Source organism: Lineus longissimus, chromosome 18 (genome assembly GCF_910592395.1).
Source record: "Lineus longissimus chromosome 18, tnLinLong1.2, whole genome shotgun sequence".
Classification (NCBI taxonomy): domain Eukaryota; kingdom Metazoa; phylum Nemertea; class Pilidiophora; order Heteronemertea; family Lineidae; genus Lineus; species Lineus longissimus.
In genome coordinates, this window is record NC_088325.1 from 2440593 (window position 1) to 2453059 (window position 12467).

At 41.6% G+C, this 12467-nt stretch overlaps 1 protein-coding gene and 1 long non-coding RNA gene across 2 annotated transcripts; both read left to right on the top strand.

The window, feature by feature from the left end:
* Positions 1-1450: 1450 nt before the first annotated feature.
* LOC135502606 (HEPACAM family member 2-like) lies at positions 1451-6946 on the top strand. The gene is made up of 6 exons (XM_064795556.1): positions 1451-1661; positions 2401-2751; positions 3077-3349; positions 3782-4084; positions 4697-4787; positions 6304-6946. Exons 1-6 carry the CDS (start codon positions 1568-1570, stop codon positions 6944-6946), a joined length of 1755 nt encoding a protein of 584 aa, XP_064651626.1. The 5' UTR covers positions 1451-1567.
* A 3154-nt stretch (positions 6947-10100) lies between these two features.
* Positions 10101-11735, top strand: LOC135502028 (uncharacterized). Its single transcript, XR_010449724.1, has 3 exons — positions 10101-10246; positions 10980-11330; positions 11654-11735. It is a non-coding gene; the product is annotated as an uncharacterized LOC135502028 (long non-coding RNA).
* The last annotated feature ends 732 nt before the right edge of the window (positions 11736-12467 follow it).

Consider the following 12467-nt stretch of genomic DNA (forward strand, 5'->3'; position numbering starts at 1 on the left):
AATGTATATACATGTACAAAGAATGTACAGCATAACTGGTACTTACAGGGCTCTGAGCGTGGCAAGATCTATAACATATAACATGAACCGCCTTTGTTCTATCTGCATGAGTAAGTGGAACCATGATTTCGGCGGATACCATTCGATAGAAGGGCATTTGTGTCACTCGTCCCCCGAATGTGGAACACTCTGCCGATAGGCTTAAAAACTGCCAATAATATCGAAAGTTTTAAAACCTTACTCATCAAGACATTCCTCTTTGAACGACACTTCAATGTTTGACTATTTCTGAGCGGTGATGATCTCATGATAAAAAAGTGACTTTTTTGTCAAGCACTTTTGAACTTTGGTCACTTCTCAGTTGAAAGGGCGCTGTATCAAATGTTATTTATCATATGATATCTGTACAATTCCATACCTTACAATGTACATGTACTCATTGATTGGCCAATTTGATACATAGATAATGCTCATTGCTATAATTTGATAATAAATAGTTACATAAGCTTTGAAATTGTCGGAGTTATTGCTCATCTATCATGTCCATTCCGTGGGAAGTATCGAAATTATATATAATAAGTGATCACGAGTTGAGAGTATATACATAATTATAAACAATTCCTTGAAACGATATATCATTCGCCAGTCCAATCAAACATCAAACATCACATCATCTCATATTTAATTTCTATCACAGAAAGCTTTCTTCAAAAGACCATACAGATTTAATCTGACCATTTGCAATGTTCACGATCGGCGGGTTTTACCAGGCAGCCGGTCTCATCACGAGGAGGGCAATCTGATGACATCTAGTTACAATATTTAAGCCATACCACCAAGAATCAGCGCGTTCAACGAAAAGCTATCCTATATCGCTAAAGTTCATCTGGATCAACGAAGCTTTATTCCATACCGCCAGGAGTCATCGAGTTCAACAAAGCTTTATTCCATACCGCCAGGAGTCATCGAGTTCAACAAAGCTTTATTCCATACCGCCAGGAGTCATCGAGTTCAACAAAGCTTTATTCCATACCGCCAGGAGCCATCGAGTTCAACAAAGCTTTATTCCATACCACCAGGAGTCAGCGGGTTCAACGAAGCTTTATTCCATACCACCAGGAGTCATCGTGTTCAACGAAGCTTTATTCCATACCACCAGGAGTCAGCGGGTTCAACAAAGCTTTATTCCATACCGCCAGGAGTCATCGAGTTCAACAAAGCTTTATTCCATACCGCCAGGAGTCATCGAGTTCAACAAAGCTTTATTCCATACCACCAGGAGTCAGCGGGTTCAACGAAGCTTTATTCCATACCACCAGGAGTCATCGTGTTCAACGAAGCTTTATTCCATACCACCAGGAGTCATCGGGTTCAACGAACATTTAAGCCATACCACCAAGAATCATTGCGTTCAACGAAAATCTATGTCACATCGGCCAAGAGGCATCGGGTTCAACGAAACTTTATGCCATACCACCAGGAGTCATCACGTTTAAACGGACTTCAATCGGAGTAGAGAAAAATTATATTCGATATCAGGGTGGATATTGTGTACGCTTATTACTCTATGTTCGAAGTTAACGCCGAGCCATGTAGACATTTGATCGCAGTCTCAATGGCAATCATACCACTCGTGACGCTTTTACTTTTCAAGTTCGGAGGTAAGTCACATTTTGCGAGCATTTTCGAACAACGTACGAATTCAGTAGGTACTAGATATGAAAATTTGTTGGCATACTAGAATAACTATGTATGCATAATAACTGCGCTACGGCATTGTGAATCGGCCCAACGACATATTAGCGAGTTTCCGCATCGCTTACGATTACGATTACGATTACGATTTGTGTTTGACGTCATCGATTTTTGGTGCTACGTCGTCCCCAGCGAAATCGTCGATGGTAATTTCGTCTCGTTCTTACGAGGATTCCGGCTGATCTTCGTAAGTCGAAAAACGATTACATGGATTAGCGACAAGCCTATTTTCCACGCTATATATACATATCAAATTCAAGGTGAAATATTCATTGAAGAATACTTTAGAACATATCTGTCAAACATAGGAACTGCATTTAATTTGATCAACGGCGATTTTGATCATGTTTTAGCGCCGAGAAAAGTGCTGCCAGAGCATGAGAGCAGAGTATAGGGCCTATACTACAGTACACCAAGTCGTTGGTGTGAATGCAGAAACAAAATTTCTGGTTCATGCCGGTTTTTAGAGTATTACGATTACGACTTTGAAATCGTAATCGTAATCGTAATCGTAAGCGATGCGGAAACTCCCTATTAATTTTCCTGGACCACCAGTAATTACGAACGGCGTCCCCCTTTAAAGATGTGGTATTGTATTTGCCTGTGTTGCAAGGGGAACATATCGTGTTTCTAATCTAATTTCAGGTGCTCTCGGGTTGATGGTGGTAACGAATACCCCAAGTAATTCACGACCACGCCTCGGCGAAACGATAACGCTCAACTGTACTGTGTCGGGTGGAGCCGGCAGTGTTCTCGGGTGGTACATGTTCGCACATGATACGGAAGAAACAATATATTTGTCGAACGATTGTTCCGTTGTTGCAAAGGAGTATAAATCAAGATTAACAAACACTAAATGTGATTCGAGTGATGATAACTATAATCACATTTTTCAATTAAGTAATGTTCAAATTTCGGACCGAGGGTTGTGGTACTGTCAAGCCGTTGTCAATATCAACTGGGCTCGATCACGTAAGCTTGAATTGACTGTTTTAGGTAAGTTAAAAACAACACTTATCATATCAAAGCAGCACTCAAATTTGCCCTTACTTCAGTTAAAAAATAATTCAGGCCTGGCCCAATACGCGGCCTTCTGTCTTTAGCCAGCCGGCACCTTGGCCTCATTTCCCATTGTTCTCCTCTCATACAAAAGGGCTATCAGGCCAAATCTCCGTGACATCAACCCCCCCACGAGCCAGCTTTCACGGGGGTCGATTTGCTGAAACCACCCTCTTACGCTTTCTATTAGGCTCTAGTAGGAATGATGAAGATGTTGATAAGCCGTCCAGTTGCCGACTACTGTCTCTTTCCTTGATTCCAGTTCCACCCCTCACCCCGACAGTCACAAATCCATCGCCTGTCAAAGTTGGAAAAACTGCAAAGTTCACCTGCAATGCCGAAAATGAAAACGTCACGAAACCAGTCACGTACACGTGGACTAAAAATGGCGACACTGTGTCACCAGGGACCATTGAACGTGGTGCCCTGCTTTTCTCGCCCGTCAAGAAGAGTGATGCCGGGAAATATGTCTGTGTCGCAAAAAATGATGCTGGATCTATGACAAGCATTGAACAGGATTTCAGCGTTGTATCCTGTGAGTATTCGTTGTGTATTCTCGGTCATTACGTCTGTTTGCCGCATACCTCGCAGTAAATTCAGGCCTAGACAAATACACGGTCAATTGTCTCCAAACAAAGCCAACTTGGCCTGAATTCCCATCTTCTGTATTATCAAAAGGTTAGCAGGGCAATCACTATCATCAACCTCAATATTTTGCAACCGTTTATGACGTTGTAAGATATCGCCACCTGGATAGCGGAAATGTCAGCAGTCTACCTAGCTCATTATACAGGGTGGTCCAGAACAAACGCAACCGGATACTTCCACTACCAATGGGTTAAAACCATTGTAACCAGTGGATGGGGAAATTTCTAGAAAAAGAATCCAAGATCGGGTCTCAGATTAGGGTTTCCGATTGTGCAGTGCATCATGCATTGCCCTCTGGACACTTTCTTTTCACCCACAGATTCTCCTGGGATAGACCCAGATGTGAAAATGAAGTATGACGTGGTAGGCGAGATTGGCAAGGAGGCATCATTCGAACTGTTCATCATCGCTGACCCGACTCCGGACACAACCGGTTACATCTGGTCCAAAGATGACGACATACTGTTGAACTCATCGCGAAAATATGAAATTATTTCTGGGCCCAGGTCGAGCAAGTTGATAATCAGAAACGTCAAATCCTCTGATTATGGGAGCTACATGTGTTCTGTGAAAACGAGTGGATTTCAAGTGAAGGTCTTCAAGTTTAGGCTTATCAAAGCAGGTGAGTTCTATTGAGCTTTTGGTGGATTCCCCACGAAGCTGGGTATAGTCAATGTTACCCAACCGAAACACGCTGTGAAATATGGAGGAAAGCTGTAACTTAAACATGCGGAAAAGGTCTGAATGAGTTCTGAAGATTGGAACACGTTCAGGGGCCGACCCTAGTGTCTATTTTTGCACACACCTCGCTTAATATTGGTTGTTTGGACGAGAGACCAAGTGGAAACGTGTGGCCAAAGGAAGCTGTTTTTCTTGCCAAAAAGCAGTCAATATGACACGCTCAAAACTTGGTGCGTCTAAGAAAAATCGATATCCGACCACTCCCATCTCAGGCGGGCCATTTTCAAGATGTCTCCCGTTAAAGTGAATTTTTCCCATTGCACCAACATAAAAATTCTTTTTGACAAAGGTCGCGATCGTCAGTTACGTCACGTACCTTGATCGGCTTTTTGTCCCCAACGTTTCGGTAGCAGATAGAGAACTATGAATGCTGGAATGCACGTACGCAATGTGTTACAAAACCACTCGTAAGAAGACATACATCGTAGGATCGTTTTTTGCTGCAATCCTATAGTTTACATAAAATTTCTTACATATCGTTTTTCCTTCACAGGTGTTGTTGATGTTAGCGGTCTGGTTGGAGTCGGAGTCAGAGCTGCAGTCATTGTAGCTATAGCCAGCGTCGGTGTGGCAATTGTTCTATGGTAAGCTATCTATAAATAAAGTCGGATACAAAAGCCTGTGGGTATAACGGTATGTTCGCTACATAAAGGGCATTTGCCAGATACGCAAGTACCACCTAGGGTCAAGGAATCTAACCAGCTGTACAATAGGTCTTCGCGGTTAACGACGGAGGCAAAAAGTGTCCATACTGGTGACCCCGTGGTCACGGTTGTGATTCAAATATTACTGTACGAGGCGTATGTCGTTCCCCTCAAGCAGACGGTATTTTTTAAAGTGGTTGCAAATCTCAGTAAATAATAATATATAGCACGTCGGTCTGGACGTTTTCCGATGAATGCGTGATGCCTAAAACATGTAGTGTACTCGTTACAGTAAAAAGGCTTTATTTATTTATTTATTTATTTAATCGTACATAATAGTAAATTCAACAGAGTGCAGTGCTGTATTGTGCAGTGAGAAAAATAAATAGATGGAAGAACATTTTAAAAACAAGTTAGAAACAGGCAGCAAATGCCACAACTAATTACCAGTGATACTCAATTGAACTTGTTTATACAGATATTATATTGGCCATCAACAAATTATTCAGTCTCAGGTGTCTGTAAAATTTAGTTTACACATAAATCATTTAATATAGTATTAATCTCATCAAGATTAAAGAAATTGCGGTCTCTATTGTCTCTCGAACTTATCATATCTCTGATGACATTTGCCTTGTCTCTTAGAATGACTGTTGCATCATTTAAAAAAACAGTTTTATTTATAGAAATCTGTGTAACATCATATTTTGTAACACCCGCTTTTGCCCACACGGTATTGATGTTGTTAGCGACCTGTGAATTACTACCCTTAAGGCCCAACTGACCAGTAATTCTTAGCAATGGGTTAGTGCTTCTTGCTATCCCACCAATGAATTTTAAGAAGCGCGTATGGAGTTGCAGTTCTGGGGGTAGATCTTCACAGATGAGTGGGAGCAGATTAGAGTGTGTCAAATAGGACACATTATATAATTTCCTGACACATGTCCTCCAGGCGACGCAGAATCGATCAAGTTTTCTGGGGGTAATATATAGTGCCATTGCGAATGATTTGAATAACTTGTATTTTGTTACTGAGTGGCAATGTCCAAATTGAGCAACCAAAGTATTTACTCTAGAATACAAAACGTTGATGGCATTTTCAAGGTTTTTTCCATCACTATTCTCTCCAACAATATGACCAAGGTGAGTGGCCTTTAGATATATTGAACTAATGCATTAATTGATTAATTGATTCCTAAGTCCGGCTGTCCCGAGGCTGTACCACCCTCTTGGAAGCTCGTCAGCTGTGATATCTGCTTTTGATTTTAGTTAATTTAAAGCGGAGTTTCCCCAAGGAGTTCCCGTTCTAAAGATAACTCGGCGCCGCAGGCGTAATATGGCCTAAAGCATGGCGGGTAATACCGACTTTACCTTATAAACGATGGCGTCGGTATGTGCAATCGACCCGCCAAAGGAAATATGTCAGATCTAGTAAAAATGTTTTTTACTTCCGTAGGAAACGTGCACTGGTACGTCGGAGAAAGAGGCAGAGTAGACAACCCGCAAATGACACTGCAGATTACGATGATACGAGGGTTGTATTCACAACCCCCGGAAATATTTCTGTAAATGACGATATGGGGAGTGATGAGTACGAAAGTTATGCTTCTCAGCCCGAAAGCGCGGCCGGCCAAAACCCCGCAGAGCCCAGGATTACGGGGCACCACGTTCAAGAACACGGAGTCCTTGGGGATGCGCCTGCGTCCTCAGATAAGGACGAGGCTGCTTACGACTATCTGCAAAATTACACCGTGAAGCTACATGAATGTGTTTTAGGTCAGAAAACGATTCCTGCTCCCAAGGTGAATCGGGCAGATCCGGAGTATACTGTCCCTTACGAACACATGCAAAGGAGGCCAGAGTCAAAATACACATACAACGACTCACCAATCCTCTCACAGGGACAGCCAGACCGAAGCGAGGCCAAGTGTGATTCGAGACAAGTCGATGGAGCCGAATATTTGACTCCAACTCGCTCGAGTGACAATGCGTCTCACGTTAAGGAGTCACCATATGCACATCTAGAGCCAATGGAAACGATACAGTATTTGGATTTCACACAGCTGAGTCCGGAACAATTGATCGAGGTCGATTTATAATTTCAAAGGAGGAACATGGCCGTGTTCGTTCGTGGTTGTGATGGTTGTGGTATTGAAACGACCAGGGTTTTTGTTCATCAAGATCATCTTCGTTTTCTAATGACAACACTACCCCTGACTTCCCCAGGTTTTTATGTATGATCCAGTAGTTTTGTGTGTGATGATCATGCCTGAAAGTATAGTTTTCATTCAACTTGTTATGCTAACATTGTGAGAACCATCTTTGTTTACATATTTTAGATATCAATTGGTTCTGACCATTTGGAGCGTTTTGATTGGTTGAAAGTTTGCTACTCCAGTTGTAATTTCCTGGAAGTTCTCACTCATGTTTTTGGGAGTAAAGATAAATTCAGCACATTATAGATAGATTATGTTATTAAAAGCCAGGTACCTTGGGTAATATCAATTGTAGGATGTATTGAGCATATTTCTATAACCTTGTGTGTAGTTAGGAAACTTTATTGAGTGTTTTATCCGAGTCTTTCAACCACCTTTACTCTGGTTTTATAGAGTTTCGCAATGCATTGTGGGTAAGCATCTTATTTGCATGCTGCTTTTTAAATGACATTACGCCTTTATTTGATCTGATTGACTCACGCCCCGATTAGACGCGAATCCATCAACTTGATGACCATACTGTGAAGCCAAAAACCTTCTGCTGCGGATGTTCAACATGCAGCTAAAACTCCTGCGTATTTCTCCTGCTTACTAGCTCAGTGGATCACTGGGGAACCAGGATTGCACAGGTATTTAGAAATCGGTATCGAGTATCTTTCCTAACGGGGGTCGACTCACGTGCTTTCTTACATGGAAACACTTTTCATAACTGGTGGTTGCCCACAGAGTTAGTCTGCAAAAGGGCCCAGTTCGTATCAAATTGCCTAAGATCTTGTAGCGTTATACTCGCGTATATCACTCCAATGTTCCCAAAATTACAAAACCAAAGTTCATACTTTTTAGAGTCTTGCAATTAAGCTGCCATTCAAGTTCTTTGTTCTGCCATGCTGTTTTCGGGTCAAACTCCCTGTGCTTTGCACTTGTATCTCTACGTGTAATGTGATGATGTTATGATTGTGCCATGCTGTTTGATAATATGTATTCTCACCACTGTATCTTTGAATGACCTTTATGTAACCGGGTGTGAGTGGGGTGTTTTCTTGAGGATAAATGTATATAATAATGACACTGAGCCTCGCTGTTAGTTCTTGGTCCCAGACTTTTGAATTTCATTGGAGTGATCTTTACTGGATTGTGAGCATTTAGAGGACCGTGCTCGTGATAGTGTCAACACCAATTGCGAAGCTTGGAGATTTGCCAGCCTGTAGTGTCAGGCTGCGATATGCGAACGCACACAGGCGTGACCTCAGAGTGACGTTAATTTATTTACGAAGATGCGTACATGTATATATATGTGTTACCAAAAGGCAACACTTTCAAAATGAAAGCAAAAGCTAAGTGATCTCTATGCGTGATTCGTCTGTTGTTACATTGTTCATTTGGCGACTTGCCGTCCCGCTGAAGCACATGATCATTGCAGCCATTGTAATTTGGTAATTAGTCTATCTCTTTCGAGTTGGCCTATTCTAATGTCTGGCGTTGCATGCTTTTACACAACAGTTTTGAAAATGCTGTTATTATCACAGTAATTAATTCATGACCGAAGGGCTGAGATGTCTGGTGTGATCATGGGGGAATTATATAAGGTGCTAAAAAGGCACTGTCATGCTTGAATAACGACGTGGAATGTTAGTTTTTTTTGTTTGTAAACATGATATTTGACTTTTTTTGAAGGAACTCCTTTTCTTGATTTCCTAAGGTGGAAATACATGGTCTTGCAGGCAGTAAAACATGGCCGCTTATCGTCTCAAATTCTGACATGCCGCAGAAAAATATCAATAACACAAGTATGCTAGCGTCATTGGAAATGTTTAAAATCATAGAGCTGTCAAGACTATGCTCCTAGAAAGTTTGAAAAAAATTCCAGCATTGATTTTTTTTCAAATCGGAAAAATGTATATACATAGAATGTACAGCATAACTGGTACTTACAGGGCCCTGAGCATGGCAAGATCTATAACATATAACATGAACCGCCCTTGTTCTATCTGCATGAGTAAGTGGAACCATGATTTCGGCGGATACCATTCGATAGAAGGGCATTTGTGTCACTCGTCCCCCGAATGTGGAACGCTCTGCCGATTGGCTTAAGAACTGCCAATAATATCGAAAGTTTCAAAACCTTACTCATCAAGACATTCCTCTTTGAACGACACTTCAATGTTTGACTATTTCTGAGCGGTGATCTCATGATAAAAAAGTGACTTTTTTGTCAATCACTTTTGAACTTTGGTCACTTCTTAGTTGAAAGGGCGCTGTATCAAGTGTTATTTATCATATGATATCTGTACAATTCCATTCCTTACAATGTATACATGTACTCATTGATTGGCCAATTTGATACATAGATAATGCTCATTGCTATAATTTGATAATAAATAGTTACATAAGCTTTGAAATTGTCGGAGTTATTGCTCATCTATCATGTCCATTCTGTGGCAAGTATGGAAATTATATATAATAAGTGATCACGAGTTGAGAGTATATACATAACAATTCCTTGAAACGATATATCATTCGCCAGTCCAATCATCAACATCAAACATCACATCATCTCATATTTAATTTCTATCACAGAAAGCTTTGTTCAAAAGACCATAGAGATTTAATCTGACCATTTGCAATGTTCACGATGGGCGGGTTTTACCAGGCAGCCGGTCTCATCACGAGGAGGGCAATCTGATGACATCTAGTTACAACATTTAAGCCATACCATCAAGAATCAGCGCGTTCAACGAAAAGCTATCCTATATCGCTAAATTTCATCTGGATCAACGAAGCTTTATTCCATACCGCCAGGAGTCATCGGATTCAACGAAGCTTTATTCCATACCGCCAGGAGCCATCGAGTTCAACAAAGCTTTATTCCATACCACCAGGAGTCAGCGGGTTCTCAACGAACATTTCAGTCATACCACCAAGAATCATCGCGTTCAACGAAAATCTATGTCACATCGGCCAAGAGGCATCGGGTTCAACAAAACTTTATGCCATACCTCCATGAGTCATCGCGTTTAAACAGACTTCAATCGGAGTAGAGAAAAATTTTATTCGATATCAGGGTGGATATTGTGTACGCTTATTACTCTATGTTCGAAGTTAACGCCGAGCCATGTAGACATTTGATCGCAGTCTCAATGGCAATCATACCACTCGTGACGCTTTTACTTTTCAAGTTTGGAGGTAAGTCATATTTTGCGAGCATTTTCGAACAACGTACGAATTCAGTAGGTACTAAATATGAAAATTTGTTGGCATACTAGAATAACTATGTATGCATAATAACTGCGCTACGGCATTTTGAATCGGCCCAACGACATATTAGCGAGTTTCCGCATCGCTTACGATTACGATTACGATTACGATTTGTGTTTGACGTCATCGATTTTTGGTGCTACGTCGTCCCCAGCGAAATCGTCGATGGTAATTTCGTCTCGTTCTTACGAGGATTCCGGCTGATCTTCGTAAGTCGAAAAACGATTACATGGATTAGCGACAAGCCTATTTTCCACGCTACATAACAAATTCAAGGTGAAATATTCATTGAAGAATACTTTAGAACATATCTGTCAAACATAGGAACTGCATTTAATTTGATCAACGGCGATTTTGATCATGTTTTAGCGCCGAGAAAAGTGCTGCCAGAGCATGAGAGCAGAGTATAGGGCCTATACTACAGTACACCAAGTCGTTGGTGTGAATGCGGAAACAAAATTTCTGGTTCATGTCGGTTTTTAGAGTATTACGATTACGACTTTGAAATCGTAATCGTAATCGTAATCGTAAGCGATGCGGAAACTCCCTATTAATTTCCCTGGACCACCAGTAATTACGAACGGCGTCCCCCTTTAAAGATGTGGTATTGTATTTGCCTGTGTTGCAAGGGGAACATATCGTGTTTCTGATCTAATTTCAGGTGCTCTCGGGTTGATGGTGGTAACGAATACCCTAAGTAATTCACGACCACGCCTCGGCGAAACGATAACGCTCAACTGTACTGTGTCGGGTGGAGCCGGCAGTGTTCTTGGGTGGTACATGTTCGCACATGATACGAAAGAAACAATATATTTGTCGAACGATTGTTCCGTTGTTGCAAAGGAGTATAAATCAAGATTAACAAACACTAAATGTGATTCGAGTGATGATAACTATAATCACATTTTTCAATTAAGTAATGTTCAAATTTCGGACCGAGGGTTGTGGTACTGTCAAGCCGTTGTCAATATCAACTGGGCTCGATCACGTAAGCTTGAATTGACTGTTTTAGGTAAGTTAAAAACAACACTTGTCATATCAAAGCAGCACTCAAATTTGCCCTTACTTCAGTTAAAATAATTCAGGCCTGGTCCAATACGCGGTCTACTGTCTTTAGCCAGCTGGCACCTTCGCCTCATTTCCCATTGTTCTCCTCTCATATAAAAGAGCTATCAGGCCAAATCTCCGTGACATCAACCCCCCCACGAGCCAGCTTTCACGGGGGTCGATTTGCTGAAACCACCCTCTTACGCTTTCTATTAGGCTCTAGTAGGAATGATGAAGATGTTGATATGCCGCCCAGTTGCCGACTACTGTCTCTTTCCTTGATTCCAGTTCCACCCCTCACCCCGACAGTCACAAATCCATCGCCAGTCAAAGTTGGAAAAACTGCAAATCTCACCTGCAATGCCGAAAATAGTAGCGTCGCGAAACCAGTCACGTACACGTGGACTAAAAATGGCGACACTGTGTCACCAGGGACCATTGAACATGGTGCCCTGCTTTTTTCGCCCGTCAAGAAGAGTGATGCCGGGAAATATGTCTGTGTCGCGAAAAATGATGCTGGATCTATGACAAGCATTGAACAGGATTTCAGCGTTGTATCCTGTGAGTATTCGTTGTGTATTCTCGGTCATTACGTCTGTTTGCAGCATACCTCGCAGTAAATTCAGGCCTAGACAAATACACGGTCAATTGTCTCCAAACAAAGCCAACTTGGCCTGAATTCCCATCTTTTGTCTTATCAACGGGTTAGCAGGGCAATCACTATCATCAACCTCAATATTTTGCAACCGTTTATGACGTTGTAAGACATCGCTGCCTGGATAGCGGAATTGTCAGCAGTCTACCTAGCTCATTATACAGGGTGGTCCAGAAAAAACGCAACCGGATACTTCCACTACAAATGGGTTAAAACCATTGTAACCAGTGGATTGGGAAATTTCTAGAATAAGAATGATAACAAGATCGACATACCGATTCTGTGCAGCAAGGTTGGAGTCCCTTGGCCAGGTTCAATGCAGAAAAGCAGAACGCTTCTGCTGTAGGTTACAAACATATCTGCGGTGTGCTGTGCCTGGCCATGACCTTTACTCAATTGCATATGGTCACTAGGAACCTTATCAACGTTATCTTATATCAGTATCAT